Source organism: Bombina bombina, chromosome 5 (genome assembly GCF_027579735.1).
Source record: "Bombina bombina isolate aBomBom1 chromosome 5, aBomBom1.pri, whole genome shotgun sequence".
In the NCBI taxonomy this organism is placed as follows: domain Eukaryota; kingdom Metazoa; phylum Chordata; class Amphibia; order Anura; family Bombinatoridae; genus Bombina; species Bombina bombina.
Window position 1 is genome coordinate 35,843,008 of NC_069503.1, and position 18,272 is coordinate 35,861,279.

At 38.8% G+C, this 18,272-nt stretch overlaps 1 protein-coding gene across 1 annotated transcript in view; it reads left to right on the forward strand.

Moving 5' to 3' along the window:
- Positions 1-18,055, forward strand: part of LOC128661262 (uncharacterized) — a 279,582-nt gene extending 261,527 nt beyond the window's left edge. The window contains exon 7 of the mRNA XM_053715535.1: positions 15,595-18,055. Within this exon, the coding sequence (XP_053571510.1) occupies positions 15,595-17,943 (2,349 nt within the window). The 3' untranslated portion in view covers positions 17,944-18,055. The remainder of the gene's footprint in view (positions 1-15,594) is intronic.
- The last annotated feature ends 217 nt before the right edge of the window (positions 18,056-18,272 follow it).

Sequence of the window (18,272 nt, forward strand, 5' to 3'; positions counted from 1 at the left end):
CCTCCCTTCATACTTTTTCCAAATTTTCCAAATTTGATACTTTTGCTTCTTCTGAGGTTATTTTTGGGAGACAGGTTCTTCAAGCAGTGGTGCCTTCCGTTTAGGTTCCTGTCTTGTCCCTCCCTTTCATCCGTGTCCTGTTGCTTTGGTATTGTATCCCACAAGTAAGGATGAATCCGTGGACTCGTCGTATCTTGATTTCTTCTACGATACGACGAGTCCACGGCCCGCCCTGTCTTTTTAATACAGAATTTATTTTATTTTTTATAAAAACTTCAGTCACCTCTGCACCTTTTAGTTTCTCCTTTCTCTTCCTATACCTTCAGTCGAATGACTGGGGGTGGAGTCAAGGGAGGAGCTATATAGACAGCTCTGCTGTGGTGCTCTTTGCCACTTCCTGTTAGCAGGAGGATAATATAAGGATGAATCCGTGGACTCGTCGTATCATAGAAGAAATCAATTTATCAGGTAAGCATAAATTTCCTTTTTTTGCCTTACATTTCCCGCTTGGGAGTTCTGACCTGATACGCCCATGATGGGCGGGGCTAGGCTACGCTAGGTCCCTCTGAAGACAGTTGCGCGCCCTTTTCTTTCATGTAATTAGCAAGAGTCCATGAGCTAGTGACGTATGGGATATACATTCCTACCAGGAGGGGCAAAGTTTCCCAAACCTTAAAATGCCTATAAATACACCCCTCACCACACCCACAATTCAGTTTTACAAACTTTGCCTCCGATGGAGGTGGTGAAGTACGTTGATATGCGCTCCGCAGCAAGTTGGAGCCCGGTTTTCCTCTCAGCGTGCAGTGAATGTCAGAGGGATGTGAGGAGAGTATTGCCTATTTGAATGCAGTGATCTCCTTCTACGGGGTCTATTTCATAGGTTCTCTGTTATCGGTCGTAGAGATTCATCTCTTACCTCCCTTTTCAGATCGACGATATACTCTTATATATACCATTACCTCTGCTGATTCTCGTTTCAGTACTGGTTTGGCTTTCTACAAACATGTAGATGAGTGTCCTGGGGTAAGTAAATCTTATTTTCTGTGACACTCTAAGCTATGGTTGGGCACTTTTATATAAAGTTCTAAATATATGTATTCAAACATTTATTTGCCTTGACTCAGGATGTTCAACATTCCTTATTTTCAGACAGTCAGTTTCATATTTGGGATAAACGCATTTGTTTCAATCATTTTTTCTTACCTTTAAAAATTTGACTTTTTCCCTGTGGGCTGTTAGGCTCGCGGGGGCAGAAAATGCTTCATTTTATTGCGTCATTCTTGGCGCGGACTTTTTTGGCGCAAATTTTTTTTTCTGTTTCCGGCGTCATACGTGTCGCCGGAAGTTGCGTCATTTTTTGACGTTTTTTTTGCGTCAAAAATGTCGGCGTTCCGGATGTGGCGTCATTTTTGGCGCCAAAAGCATTTAGGCGCCAAATAATGTGGGCGTCTTTTTTGGCGCTAAAAAATATGGGCGTCATTTTTGTCTCCACATTATTTAAGTCTCATTATTTATTGCTTCTGGTTGCTAGAAGCTTGTTCACTGGCATTTTTTTCCCATTCCTGAAACTGTCATTTAAGGAATTTGATCAATTTTGCTTTATATGTTGTTTTTTTCTTTTACATATTGCAAGATGTTCCACGTTGCAACTGAGTCAGAAGATACTACAGGAAAATCACTGCACAGTGCTGGAGCTACCAAGCTAAGTGTATCTGCTATAAACTTTTGGTATCTGTTTCTCCAGCTGTTATTTGTATTGCATGTCATGTCAAACTTATTAATGCAGATAAAATTTCCTTTAGTACTGTTACATTACCTGTTGCTGTTCCGTCAACATCTAATTTTCAGAGTGTTCCTGATAACATAAGAGATTTTATTTTTTAAATCCATTAAGAAGGCTATGTCTGTTATTTCTCCTTCTAGTATACATAAAAGTCTTTTAAAACTTCTCTTTTTTTCAGATGAATTTTTAAATGAACATCATCATTCTGATACTGATAATGGTTCTTCTGGTTCAGAGGTTTCTGTCTCAGAGGTTGATGCTGATAAATCTTTGTATTTGTTCAAGATGGAATTTATTCGTTCTTTACTTAAAGAAGTGTTATTTGCATTAGAAATAGAGTATTCTGGTCCTCTTGATACTAAATGTAAACGTTTAAATAAGGTTTTTAAATCTCCTGTAGTTATTCCAGAAGTGTTTTATCTCCCTGATGCTATTTCTGAAGTAATTTCCAGGGAATGGAATAATTTGGGTAATTTATTTACTCCTTCTAGACGTTTAAGCAAATTATATCCTGTGCCATCTGACAGATTAGAGTTTTTTGGGACAAAAATCCCAAAGGTTATGGGGCTGTCTCTACTCCTGCTAATGTACTACTATTCCTATGGCAGATAGTACTTCATTTAAGGATCCTTTAGATAGGAAAATTGAATCCTTTCTAAGAAAAGCTTACTTATGTTCAGGTAATCTTCTTAGACCTGCTATATTTTTAGCGGATGTTGCTGCAGCTTCAACTTTTTGGTTAGAAGCTTTAGCGCAACAAGTAACAGATCATAATTTTATAGCATTATTATTATTCTATAACATGCTAATAATTTTATTGGTGATACCATCTTTTGATATCATTAGAGTTGATGTCAGGTATATGTCTCTAGCTATTTTAGCTAGAAAAGCTTTATGGATTAAACTTGGAATGCTGACATGTCTTCTAAGTCAACTTTGCTTTCCCTTTCTTTCCAGGGTAAATAATCATTTTCGTTCCTTTCCTCACAACAAGGAACAAAAGCCTGATCCTTCATCCTCAGGAGCGGTATCAGTTTGGAAACTATTTCCAGTTTGGAATATATCCAAGCCTTATAGAAACCTATAGCCAGCTCCTAAGTACCTATGAAGGTGCGGCCCTTATTCCAGCTCAGCTGGTATGGGGCAGATTACGTTTTCTTCAAAGAAATTTGGATCAATTCCGTTCTTAATCTCTGGTTTCAGAAACATTGTTTCAGAAAGGTACAGAATTGGCTTCAAGTTAAGGCCTCCTGCTAAGAGATTCTTTTCTTTCCCGTGTCCCAGTTAACACAGCAAAGGCTCAGCATTTCTGAAATGTGTTTCAGATCTAGAGTTGGCTGGAGTATTTATGCCAGTTCCAGTTCTGGAACAGGGGCTGGGGTTTTATTTTATCTCTTCATTGTACCAAAGAAGGTCAATTCCTTCAGACCAGTTCTGGATCTATCATTATTGAATCGTTATGTTAGGATACCAACATTCAAGATGGTTACTGTAGGACTATCCTGCCTTTTGTTTAGCAAGGGCATTATATGTCTACAATAGATTTACAGGATGTGTATCTGCATATTCCGATTCATCCAGATCACTTTTAGTGTCTGAGATTCTCTTTTTAGACAAGCATTACCAGTTTTGTGGCTCTACCGTTTGGCCTAGCCTCAGTTCCAAGAATTTTTTTCAAAGGTTCTCGGTGCCCTTCTTTCTGTAATCAGAGAATAGGGTTTTGGTATTTCCTTATTTGGACGATATCTTGGTACTTGCTCAGTCTTCTCATTTTCGAAGAATCTCATACGAATCGACTTGTGTTGTTTCTTCAAGTTCATGGTTGGAGGATCAATTTACCAATCAGTTCATTGATTCCTCAGACAAGGGTAACCTTTTTAGGTTTCTAGATAAATTCAGTGTCTATGACTCTGTCCTTGTCAGACAAGAGAAGTTTAACATTGATATCAGCTTGTCAAAACCTTCAGTCACAATCATTCCCTTTGGTAGCCTTATGCATGGAAATGTTGGGTCTTAGGACTGCCGCATCAGATGCGATCTCCTTTGCTCGTTTTCACATGCGACCTCTTCAGCTCTGTATGCTGAACCAATGGTGCAGGGATTACTCAAAGATATCTCAATTAATATCTTTAAACCGATTTTACGACACTCTCTGACATGGTGGACAGATCACCATCGTTTAGTTCAGGGGGCTTCTTTGTTCTTCCGACCTGGACTATAATCTCAACAGATGCAAGTCTTACAGGTTGGGGAGCTGTGTGGGGGTATCTGACGGCACAAGGGGTTTGGGAATCTCAGGAGGTGAGATTTCCGATCAATATTTTGGAACTCCGTGCAATTTTCAGAGCTCTTCAGTCTTGGCCTCTTCTGAAGAGAGAGTTGTTCATTTGTTTTCAGATAGACAATGTCACAACTGTGGCATACATCAATCATCAAGGAGGGACTCACAGTCCTCTGGCTATGAAAGAAGTATCTCGAATTTTGGTTTGGGCGGAATCCAGCTCCTGTCTAATCTCTGCGGTTCATATCCCAGGTATGGACAATTGGAAAGCGGATTATCTCAGTCGCCAAACGTTGCATCCGGGCGAATGGTCTCTTCACCCAGAGGTATTTCTTCGGATTGTTCAAATGTGGGAACTTCCAGAAATAGATCTGATGGCTTCTCATCTAAACAAGAAACTTCCTAGGTATCTGTCCAGATCCCGGGATCCTCAGGCGGAGGCAGTGGATGCATTATCACTTTCTTGGAAGTATCATCCTGCCTATATCTTTCCGCCTCTAGTTCTTCTTCCAAGAGTAATCTCCAAGATTCTGAAGGAATGCTCGTTTGTTCTGCTGGTAGCTCCGGCATGGCCTCACAGATTTTGGTATGCGGATCTTGTCCGGATGGCCTCTTGCCAACCGTGGACTCTTCCGTTAAGACCAGACCTTTTGTCTCAAGGTCCTTTTTTCCATCAGGATCTGAAATCCTTAAATTTAAAGGTATGGAGATTGAACGCTTGATTCTTGGTCAAAGAGGTTTCTCTGACTCTGTGATTAATACTATGTTACAGGCTCGTAAATCTGTATCCAGAGAGATATATTATAGAGTCTGGAAGACTTATATTTCTTGGTTTCTTTCTCATCATTTTTCTTGGCATTCTTTTAGAATACCGAGAATATTACCGTTTCTTCAGGATGGTTTAGATAAGGGTTTGTCCGCAAGTTCCTTGAAAGGTCAAATCTCTGCTCTTTCTGTTCTTTTTCACAGAAAGATTGCTATTCTTCCTGATATTCATTGTTTTGTACAAGCTTTGGTTCGTATAAAGCCTGTCATTAAGTCAATTTCTCCTCCTTGGAGTTTGAATTTGGTTCTGGGGGCTCTTCAAGCTCCTCCATTTGAGCCTATGCATTCATTGGACATTAAATTACTTTCTTGGAAAGTTTTGTTCCTTTTGGCCATCTCTTCTGCCAGAAGAGTTTCTGAATTATCTGCTCTTTCTTGTGAGTCTCCTTTTCTGATTTTTCATCAGGATAAGGCGGTGTTGCGAACTTCTTTTGAATTTTTACCTAAGTTGTGAATTCCAACAACATTAGTAGAGACATTGTGGTTCCTTCATTATGTCCTAATCCTAAGAATTCTAAGGAGAAATCGTTGCATTCTTTGGATGTTATTAGAGCTTTGAAATATTATGTTGAAGCTACTAAGTCTTTCCGAAAGACTTCTAGTTTATTTGTTATCTTTTCCGGTTTTAGAAAGGCCAGAAAACTTCTGCCATTTCTTTGGCATCTTGGTTGAAATCTTTATTTCATCTTGCCTATGTTGAGTCGGGTAAGACTCCGCCTCATAGGATTACAGCTCATTCTACTAGGTCAGTTTCTACTTCCTGGGCGTTTAGGAATGAAGCTTCGGTTGATCAGATTTGCAAAGCGGCAACTTGGTCCTCTTTGCATACTTTTACCAAATTCTACCATTTTGTTGTATTTTCTTCTTCTGAAGCAGTTTTTGGTAGAAAAGTACTTCAGGCAGCGGTTTCAGTTTGAATCTTCTGCTTATGTTTTTCATTAAACTTTATTTTGGGTGTGGATTATTTTCAGCAGGAATTGGCTGTCTTTATTTTATCCCTCCCTCTCTAGTGACTCTTGTGTGGAAAGATCCACATCTTGGGTAGTCATTATCCCATACGTCACTAGCTCATGGACTCTTGCTAATTACATGAAAGAAAACATAATTTATGTAAGAACTTACCTGATAAATTCATTTCTTTCATATTAGCAAGAGTCCATGAGGCCCGCCCTTTTTTGTGGTGGTTATGATTTTTTTGTATAAAGCACAATTATTCCAATTCCTTATTTTATATGCTTTCGCACTTTTTTCTTATCACCCCACTTCTTGGCTATTCGTTAAACTGAATTGTGGGTGTGGTGAGGGGTGTATTTATAGGCATTTTAAGGTTTGGGAAACTTTGCCCCTCCTGGTAGGAATGTATATCCCATACGTCACTAGCTCATGGACTCTTGCTAATATGAAAGAAATGAATTTATCAGGTAAGTTCTTACATAAATTATGTTTTTTTGCTCTAGTTGGGAAATGTTAGGTATTCACATGGGCTCCCTGGGAAGTGTCTCTTCATGTTAAGATACATGCGAGTAAAAGTTTGGGTGGTGCGCAGTCTTAAGTTAACTGACGCCAATTGACTAAGTTCAAAGATGCATAGAAAACAACTATTACATTCATGTTGTAACAATGAAACTTGGTTTGAGATTTAAAGGTACAGTACCCCCCGGTTTTTATTAAACTATAGGTGTTATAAGAGACCCTGCGCCATCTTTGGCCCTACCTACTGTCAATAGTACTAATGTGAGGTATCTCTACACATTTGAAGTGACTGTAGCATTCTTATTTGATAATATGGTTGTGTTGCTTTATCCCTTATGAATTTGAATGACACAAGGGTGCATAAAAATACTGTTCTTTTTGTATTTAAAGAGACAGTACTGTGGTTTGTGGGGTTCCTTTTCTTGATACATTTCAGCTGTTTGTTGCGTAAAAATGCAGCTTTGTACTTAAGATAAAAAAAAAACAAAAAAAAAACGGCCAGCTATAGTAGACTAATGGTTAGCTTAGCTGTTTTTAAACTTTTCCTTCCTTCTCCCGTTTTCAGGGAGATGTATTCTATAGCGGATGCTATCAGGGATTCTTGGCGGACGGTTCCTAAGGTAATAGGAGGTCTTTCCGCCTTGGCTAAACAAACTACTATCCCTTTTGGGGGTAGTTGTGCCTTCCAGGACCCTAGGGAAATTAGAGGGTCTCCTTAAGAAGATTTTATGTTCTTCAGTTGTCTTTGCAACTGGCGGCCTGCATTGTCATGATTACGACTGTGGCTGCTTATGGGTTTGATGCCCTGGAAGAATCTCTTCTGTCTACGACTTCTTTGGAGAGATACAGGACAGAGTTAAAGCTATTAAATTGGCTAATTTTTATGGATGCTTCTCTGCAGATTACCAAAGTGGCAGCTAAGAGTTCAGGTTTTTCCATCTTAGCGCACAGACCCTTAGGGTTGCAGTCTTGGTCTGCGGATGTGTCATCTAAATCTAAGCCTTTTGGCTATTCCTTGCAAGGGAAAGACCCTGTTCAGGCCTGACTGGAAAGAGATCAGGGTCAACATTTCTCATGCCAAGTCCACCTGGAGATCAAACCAGACTTGGAACAAGGGTAAATAACCCAAGAAACCTGCTGCTGCTAGTAGAGGGCAGATTTTCTCTCTTTGTCCAGGCTTGGATAAGAGACGTTCAGGATCCCTGGACACTAGAAATCGTGTCTCATGGGTATAAGCTGGAGTTCAAAATTCCTTCCCAAGGGGAAGGTTTCTTCTTTCTCGATTGTCTGTAGACAAGATTAAATGAGAGGTGTTTTAATGTTGTGTAACAGACCTCTCCACTATGGGAGTAATTGGTCCCATTCCAATAGAGGAACATGGGCAGGGGTTTTACTAAAAATTTTTTAGGGAAGAGGGAACGTTCCGACCCATTTTAGATCTCAAGAGTCTAAACAAGTTTCTCAGAGTTCCATCCTTCAAGATGGAGACTATTCGGACAATTCTTCCATTGATCCAGGAGGGTCAATATATGACTACAGTGGACTTAAAGGATGCATATCTTCATATTCCTATCCACAGAGATCATCACCAGTTCCTGAGGTTTGCCTTTCTGGACAAACATTTTCAGTCCGTGGCCCTTCCTTTCGAGCTGGCCACGGCACCCAGGGTCTTCACGAAGGTCCTAGGGTCTCTGCTGGCAGTTCTCAGGCTGTGGGGCATTGCCTTATCTGGATGATATTCTGATCCAGGCATCATCTTATCAGTTGACAAGGTCTCATACCGACTTGGTACTATCCTTTCCAAGGACTCACGGGTGGAAGGGGAATCTAGAAAAGAGTTCACTGATTCCTCAGACACGGGTCCCTTTCCTAGGAAATCTAATAGATTCTATATCCATGAAAATCTTCTTGATGGAAGTCAGAAAGTTGAAGATTCTGAACACATGCCGATCCCTTCAGTCCAATCCTCGGCCATCAGTGGCTCAGTGCATGGAGGTAATTGGATTGATGGTGGCGGCAATGGACATCATTCCAATTGCTCGTTTTCATCTCGGGCTTCTACAACTGAGCATGCTCAGACAGTGGAATGGAGATTATGCAAATTTGTCTCCTCAGATAGATCTAGATCAGGAGACAAGAGTCTTTTTTCTTTGGTGGTTGTCGCAGGTTCATCTGTCCCAAGGAACGTACTTCCACAGACCCTCATGGGCAATAGTGACATCGGACGCCAGTCTACTAGGATGGGGTGCAGCCTGGAATTCCCTGAAGGCTCAGGGTGTGTGGACTCGGTCAGAGTCTACTTCCAATCAATATTCTGGAGTTGAGGGCGATATTCAATGCTTTTTAGGCTTGGCCTCAGTTGACTTAGGCCAAATTCAGCCGATTTCAGTCAGACAACATCATGACTGTGGCTTACATCAATCATCAAGGAGGAACAAGAAGTTCCTTAGCGATGACAGAAGTATCCAAGATAATTTGGTGGGTGGAGGCTCACTCTTGTTATATGTCAGTAATCTACATCCCAGGAGTGGACAACTGGGAAGCAGATTTTTTGAGCAGACAGACGTTTTATCCGGAGGAATGGGAACTCCATCTGGTGGTCTTTGCCACCCTGATTCTCAGATGGGGCAGGCCGGAGCTGGACCTCATGGCATCTCGTCAGAATGCCAAGCTCCCGAGATACGGATCCAAGTCCAGGGATCCTCAGGCCGAACTGATAGATGCCTTGGCAGTGCCTTGTTCGTTCAACCTAGCTTAGGTGTTTCCACCGTTTGCCCTCCTTCCCCGGGTGATTGCTCAGATCAAACAGGAGAGGGTTTCAGTGGTTCTCATCGCTCCTGCGTGGCCTCGCAGGACTTGGTATACTGATCCGGTGGACATGTCCTCCCTGCCACCGTGAAAACTTCCATTGAGGCAGGATCTTCTCATTCAGAGACCCTTCCATCATCCGAATCTAATTTCTCTACAGCTGACTGCTTGGAGATTGAACGCATGATTATTTCTAAACGAGGGTTTTCTGATTCGGTCATTGATACTTTGATTCAGGCACGTAAGCCTGTTACTAGATTAATTTACCATAAGATATGGCGTAAATATCTTATTGGTGCGAATCCAAGGGCTACTCATTGAGTAAGATTAGGATTCCTAAGATTTTGTCCTTTCTCCAAGAAGGATTGGAGAAAGGGTTGTCAACAAGTTCCTTGAAAGGACAGATTTCTGCTCTATCTATTTTGCTACACAAACATCTGGCAGATGTTCCGGATGTTCAATCTTTTTGTCAGGCTCTGACTAAAATCAGGCCTGTGTTTAGACCAATTGCTCCTCCTTGGAGTTTGAATTTAGTTCTTAATGTCCTTCAAGGGGTTCCGTTTGAACCTATGCATTCCATAGATATTAAGTTGTTATCTTGGAAAGTGTTATTTTTGGTTGCTATTTCTTCTGCTCGCAGAGTTTCTGAGCTTTCAGCATTACAATGTGATTCTCCTTATCTTTCATGCCGATAAGGTAGTGTTGTGTACCAAACCTGTTTTTTTTCCTAAGGTTGTTTCCAACAAAAATATTAATCAGGAAATTGCTGTTCCTTCATTGTGTCTTAATCCTTTTTCAAAGAAGGAGCGCCTTTTACATAATTTGGACGTAGTCCGTGCCCTGAAGTTTTACTTGCAGGCGACTAAGGAATTTCGTCATTCATCTTCATTATTTGTTATTTTTTCTGGGAAACGTAGGGGTCAGAGAGATACGGCTATCTCTCTTTCGTTTTGGCTGAAGTGTATCATCCGTTTTGCATATGAGACTGCTGGACAGCAGCCTCCTGAAAGAATTACAGCTCATTCCTCTAGGACTGTGGCTTCCTCATGGGCATTTTGATGCTTCTGTTGAACAGATTTGCAAGGCTGCAACTTGGTCGCCTCTTCACACTTTTTCCAAATTTTCCAAATTTGATACTTTTGCTTCGTCTGAGGCTGTTTTTGGGAGAAAGGTTCTTCAAGCAGTGGTGCCTTCCATTTAGGTTCCTGTCTTGTCCCTCCCTTTCATCCGTGTCCTATTGCTTTGGTATTGTATCCCACAAGTAAGGATGAAATCTGTGGAGTTGTCATATCTTGTAAAAGAAAAGGAAAATGTATGCTTACCTGATACATTTATTTCTTTTACGATATGACAAGTCCACAGCCCACCCTGTCATTTCTAAGACAGGTCTTTATTTTTGTTAAACTTCAGTCACCTCTGCACCTTGGCTTTTCCTTTCTCTTCCTGATCAGAGGTCATATCGTAAAAGAAATACATTTCTCAGGTAAGCATAAATTTTCCTTTTTAGAACTCTGTGCTATTTTCAGGGCTCTTCATACTTGGCCTTTATTAAAGAGAGAATCATTCATTTGTTTTCAGACAGACAATATCACAACTGTGGCATATGTCAATCATCAGGGGGGACTCTCAGTCCTTTAGCGATGAAAGAAGTATCTCAGATACTTTCTTGGGTAGAATCCAACTCCTGTCTAATTTCTGCAATACATATCCCAGGTGTAGACAATTGGGAAGCGGATTATCTCAGTCGTCAGTCTTTACATCCAGGGGAGTGGTCTCTCCATCCAGATGTATTTTATCTGATTGTACAGATGTGGGGTCTACCCGAAACAGGGATCCTCAGACGGAGATGGTGGATGCGTTACCAGTTCCTTGGTTTTATCAACCTGCTTATATTTTTCCGCCTCTAGTTCTTCTTCCAAATGGGATCTCCAAGATCATAATGGAACAATCGCATGTGTTTCTGATAGCACCAGCATGGCCTCACAGGTTTTGGTATGCGGATCTTGTCCGGATGTCCAGTTGCCAACCATGGCCACATCCTTTAAGGCCAGACCTTCTGTCTCAAGGGCCATTTTTCCATCGGGATCTAAAATCGCTAAATTTGAAGGTATGGAAATTGAATGCTTAGTCATAGAGGTTTCTCTGACTCAGTGATTAATACTATGCTACATGCTCGAAGTCTGTTTCAAGGAAGATATATTATCGGGTTTGGAAAACCTATATTTCATGATGTTTTTCTCATAAATTCTCTTGGTATTGTTTTAGAATTCCTAGAATTTTACAGTTCCTTCAGGATGGTTTGGATAAAGGTTTGTCTGCAAGTACTTTGAAGGGACAAAGCTCTGCTCTTTCTGTTTTATTTCATAGAAAGATTGCTAAACTTCCTGATATTCACTGTTTTGTTCAGGCTTTAGTTCGTATCAAACCTGTTGTTAAATCAATCTCTCCTCCTTGGAGCCTTAATTTGGTTTTGAAGGCTTTGCAGGCTCCTCCTTTTGAGCCTATGCATTCTTTGGATATTAAACTACTTTCTTGGAAAGTTTTGTTTCTTTTGGCTATCTCTTCAGCTAGAAGAGTTTCTGAATTGTCTGCTCTTGTGAGTCTCCTTTTCTGATTTTCCATCAGGATAAAGCTGTTTTGTGGACTTAGTTTAAATTCCTTCCTAAGGTTGTGAATTTTAACAACATTAGTAGGGAAATGGTTGTTCCTTCCTTGTGTCCTAATCCTAAGAATACTCTTGAAAGATCATTACATTCTTTTGATGTTGTAAGAGCTTTGACATATGTCGAAGCTACTAAAGATTTCAGGAAGATTTCAAGTCTATTTGTTGTTTTTTTTCTGGTCCTAGGAAAGGTCAGAAAGCCTCTGCCATTTCTTGGTTAAAGCTTTTGATTCACAAGGCTTATTTGGAGGCGGGGCAGTCTCCGCCTCAGAGAATTACAGCTCATTCTACTAGATCAGCCGCCACTTCTTGGGCTTTTAAGAATGAAGCTTTGGTTGATCAGATTTGCAAAGCAGCAACTTGGTCTTCATTGCATACATTTACTAAATTTTACCATTTTGATGTATTTGCTTCTTCTGAAGCAGTCTTTGGTAGAAAAGTTCTTTAGGCAGCTGTCTCAGTTTGATTCTTCTGCTTATGATTTAAGTGTTTTTCTTGTAATTTATAAGAAAGATCAGAAAGCCTCTGCCATTTCTTTGGCATCTTCGTTAAAGCTTTTGATTCACAAGGCTTATTTGGAGGCGAGACAGTCTCCGCCTCAGAGAATTACAGCTCATTCTACTAGATCAGCCGCCACTTCTTGGGCTTTTAAGAATGAAGCTTCAGTTGATCAGATTTGCAAAGCAGCAACTTGGTCTTCTTTGCATACATTTACTAAATTTTACCATTTTGATGTATTTGCTTCTTCTGAAGCAGTCTTTGGTAGAAAAGTTCTTCAGGCAGCTGTCTCAGTTTGATTCTTCTGCTTACGATTTAAGTTTTTTTCTTGTAATTTATAAGAAAGACTTATTTTTTTTTGTGGATTTATTTTTTTCAGCGGAAATAGCTGTTTTTATTTTATCCCTTCCATTTCTAGTGACTCTTCTTTGGTCTTCCACATTTGTGGTATTGCTATCCCATACGTCACTAGCTCATGGACTCTTGACAATTACATGAAAGAAAACATAATTTATGTAAGAACTTACCTGAAAAATTAATTTCTTTCATATTGGCAAGAGTCCATGAGGCCCACCCTTTTTATGGTGGTTATGATTTTTTGTATAAAAGCACAATTATATTTCTAGTTCCTCTTTTTGTATGCTTTTTTACTCCTTATTTTATCACCCCACTACTTGGCTATTCATTAAACTGAATTGTGGGTGTGGTGAGGGGTGTATTTATAGGCATTTTGAGGTTTGGGAAACTTTGCCCCTCCTGGTAGGATTGTATATCCCATACATCACTAGCTCATGGGCTCTTGCCAATATGAAAGAAATTAGTTTATCAGGTAAGTTCTTACATAAATTATGTTTTCTATTAGCTGCACTGTTTATCATCAGAACGTTTATCCCACTGATCTGTTACTGATTCTTGTTGTTAGTAAAGACCTTAGTAAGTGTATTCTGCACCTTCAGCTGCTGCTGTTTATGTCACATGATCACAGACTTAAAGGGAAAGTGTCCTGTAAATTTTTCAACTGACTTCTATTGTGATATTTGCTTCATTCTCTAGATATTCTTTATCGAAGCAGCTGCAATGCACTACTGGGAGCTAGCTGAGCACATAAGATGAGCCAATGACAAGAGGCTTGTATGTGCCACTAATCAGCAGCTAGCGCACCATAGTGCATTATATGCTTTGTCACAAAGGTCCCCAAGGGAATAAAGCAGATTTGATAATAGAAGGAAATTGGAAAGTTGTTTAAATTTGAATAATAAAAGTGTAATTGTGACTTTGCTGTCCCTTTAATGTGTTTCTAATGACTTGTTTTACCGGTGTGTAAAATAGTATAAAGTGTATGGGAAATTTCACCTTTAGCTTTATTTTTATGTAAAATAACTGTTTGCTGTTTGTAATTTATTTTCATTATTAAATTGTACACAGCCTTTAAATGACCTGAGGCTCCGGCTCCTACTTAGCATATGAAGGAGATCACATTATATTAACATATGAGTCTGTTATTGGCTGATAGCTGTCACATGGTACAGGTGCAGAACTACATTTATCAGAAAACAATCTACTGCTCTTTTAAAATTCATAGTAAGTTTTATTGCATTGTATTTTTATTATTCATCTGTGGTTTTGAAATTCTATATTTTATGGTTCTTTTAAATGGACTGAATATGCCAAAAGAACATATCTCATTATATTATCACTCTATGTAAACACAAATTCTTTATTTTCCTAACTTTATCCAGGAAAACAATTGAAATTAACATTTAAGTGTTTTCTCTGCCACACCCCTATGTAGTGTGATTTAAGGCAACTCGGCATTGATCAAGAGAAGTTAAAGGACTGGGGGTGGAGCACATGACAAAATGTCTGACAGTGAGAATTAGTAGTAAGTACAATACCAATACTGCAGTATCCAATTCAACCTATATTTAAACAACTGATATTTAACATTTGTTTCAGGAGAAAATGTTGTTTCATATTAATGATAGAAAACAAAGATTATAATATATTTGTAAAGTTGTGATATGGTCCCACTTAAATAGATTTTCTACCATTATGTTGTATAGATCTGGGAAGATTCATATTTAAGGGGCAATTATAACACTCACAGAGCTAACTGTACTAAATGCTTGTGCTGAATCAATAGCACATGTGTAATAACCTAAACAGCTGATCTGTATCACATGAATTGTTTATGTGTGCATTTAATTATACCATACGTACAGTTAATCAGAACCATTATTTATTATTATCTGTCTAAACCATTTAATATACTTTTTACAGACACGGCCAGAGCACTGAGAGATATCGGGTATTGATGTAACTGGAGTGAATAAGGGAACCTTCTTCCTGAGCACAGACATTGGAGCCTGTTATCAGCATGAACTCATATGTGTTAGGTGAGTAAATAGATATTATGCTGACTTTAATTACTGGGAAAATAGAATAGATCACTCATTAAATAAATATAAACTATTACATTTATATCTGCATCTTTTAATAACATTTGTGTCAGTGACCATTATAAAGAAGGAGCAACCCCCATTGGGCTGAGGAGGAGAGTAAAAAATACTACCCCCCCGCTGTCCTTTTAGACAGACCATGTCCTACAACTGGCTAACATCACCCCCAGACCTGGTTCATTACTCAGAACACCTGCAACTCCATCTTCCCCTGCCCTGACCTCGCTCATGGAACACCCATAACTACACCTATGCCTACCTTTTTCCCAAGTGTTCCCCACCCCAGAACCGCCCCTGATTTGTGTTTAATTTTACAGTGAGTATTATTAAACTAAAACAGTTTTTGTCTGTTTATATAAATCAAACAACCACACCCTCTCAAAACATCTCACACTGATAATTAGTCTTTGTCTGTGATGATTAAGACATCATGTTCTCACCCAACTGGTTTAGCATGAGCCAGGCAGGGCTGTATGTGCAGTTGCTTGTGCAATGTTAAATGAGGATGGTGGATGCCACCTCTCCTGCCCAGAATACAGTTGTACTTGTTTCCTGGCTGAGAACATTTTCCACATGCACCTTGTTTAATGCGGCCCTATAGCTTGTTTTCATCAGTAATTAAGTTTACTATGATGTAGTAATGTTTATATTCTATGTCATCCTTTTTAATTTGTGATTTACAGGTAAATAAATTTAAAAATATAAAACGGAAGACATTTTTTAGTATAACATTTTTTTTTTTATTGAGATGGATTATATTATAAAGAATAAACAGTCTTATTTTTCTTAATTACATTTTTTTTATGTAGACAAACACGTGAATAGTTCATATCCATCCTTCACTACAGGAAGCATCAGAATGATACCGCAAACTCCAAAAATCTTAGACACTAATGACTATTCACAAACATTGGGGATATCACAGCAGATATTTAAAGATGATGATGAATTGGCAGGAACTGGGAAGCAATCATTATGTACAGAGAGTAATTTAGTCATCAAACAAGAGGACATTTATGACTTATCTAGTGAAATGATTATCCCAGAAGATAAACCACACATATGTACTGAGTTTTCAAAATATATTAAAGAAGGGAAAAGTCTACAGTCTAACCAAATGATTCATACAAAGGAGAAACCTTTCAAATCTACAGAATGTGAGAAAAGCTTTAGATGGAAGTCTCATCTACTAGAACACCACAAACCACACAGTTGTACTGAGTGCGGCAAATTTTTTACACAAAAGAGTGAGCTGAAAATTCATGAAAGGATTCACACAGGAGAAAAGCCTTTCACATGTACAGAGTGTGGAAAAAGTTTTACAAATATGAGTAATCTGAAAAAGCATGAAAGGATTCACACAGGAGAAAAGCCTTTCACATGTACAGAGTGTGGAAAATGTTTTACAGAAAAGAGTAAACTTAAAAATCATGAAAGGATTCACACAGGGGAAAAGCCTTTCACATGTACAGAGTGTGGAAAACATTTTACAGAGAAGAGTGATCTGAAAAAGCATGAAAGGATTCACACAGGAGAAAAGCCTTTCACATGTACAGAGTGTGGAAAAAGTTTTACAAATATGAGTAATCTGAAAAAGCATGAAAGGATTCACACAGGAGAAAAGCCTTTCACATGTACAGAGTGTGGAAAATGTTTTACAGAAAAGAGTAAACTTAAAAATCATGAAAGGATTCACACAGGGGAAAAGCCTTTCACATGTACAGAGTGTGGAAAAAGTTTTACAGAGAAGAGTGATCTGAAAAAGCATGAAAGGATTCACACAGGGGAAAAGCCTTTCACATGTACAGAGTGTGGAAAAAGTTTTACAAAGAAGAGTAGTCTGAAAACTCATGAAAGGATTCACACAGGGGAAAAACCTTTCACATGTACAGAGTGTGGAAAAAGTTTTACACAAATAAATATTCTGAAAACTCATGAAAGGATTCACACCGGGGAAAAACCTTTCACATGTACAGAGTGTGGAAAAAGTTTTACACAAATAAATAGTCTGAAAACTCATGAAAGGATTCACACAGGAGAAAAGCCGTTCACATGTACAAAGTGTGGAATAAGTTTTACAGAAAAAAGTAAGCTGAAAACTCATGAAAGGAGTCACACAGGAGAAAAGCCGTTCACATGTACAGAGTGTGGAAAAAGTTTTATACAAAAAATTAAACTGAAATATCATGAAAGGATTCACACAGGGGAAAAGCCTTTCACATGTACAGAGTGTGGAAAAAGTTTTATACAAAAAATTAAACTGAAATATCATGAAAGGATTCACACAGGGGAAAAGCCTTTCACATGTACAGAGTGTGGAAAAAGTTTTAATGAAAAAAGTAATCTGAAAACTCATGAAAGGAGTCACACAGGAGAAAATCCTTTCACATGTACAGAGTGTGGAAAAAGTTTTACACTAAAGAGTCATCTGAAAACTCATGAAAGGAGTCACACAGGGGAAAAGCCTTTCACATGTACAGAGTGTGGAAAATGTTTTACACGAAAGAGTGACCTGAAATATCATGAGAGGATTCACACAGGAGAAAAGCCTTTCACATGTACAGAGTGTGGAAAAAGTTATATACTAAAGAGTCATCTGAAAAGTCATGAAAGGATTCACACAGGAGAAAAGCCTTTCACATGTACAGAGTGTGGAAAAAGTTTTCCACATAAGAGTAATCTGAAAACTCATAAAAGGATTCACACAGGAGAAAAGCCTTTCACATGTACAGAGTGTGGAGGAAGTTTTACACAAATAGTTGGTCTGAAAATTCATGAAAGGATTCACACAGGAGAAAAGCCTTTCACATGTACAGAGTGTGGAAAATGTTTTACAGAAAAGTGTAAACTTAAAAATCATGAAAGGATTCACACAGGAGAAAAGCCTTTCACGTGTACAGAGTGTGGAAAAAGTTTTACAGAAAAGAGTGATCTGAAAAAGCATGAAAGGATTCACACAGGGGAAAATCCTTTCACATGTACAGAGTGTGGAAAAAGTTTTACAGAAAAGAGTTCTCTGAAAACTCATGAAAGGATTCACACAGGAGAAAAGCCGTTCACATGTACAGAGTGTGGAAAAAGTTTTACACGAATAGATAGTCTGAAAATTCATGAAAGGATTCACAAGGGAAGAAACCTTTCACATGTTTAGAAAGTAGGGTTGCCACCTTTTGCCCAGCCGATTTCCTGACACTTTGCAAATGGCCGTGGTTGAGGGTGTGGCCTTAAAATATATTTTACCATTTTTTGGTCTGCCAGTAAAAGATTGAGTGTTATAATGTTTAATTTAATACACACATAACAACGATAGCTAGATATAGTCAGATATATACAGTTTGGTAGACAGACTGACAGAAAGGTATATACATAAACAGATAAACGGATAAAGACATATATATATATATATATATATATATATATATATACATTAGTAGATACAGACATATAAACAGATGGATAGGAAACAGATAGGCATAGAGA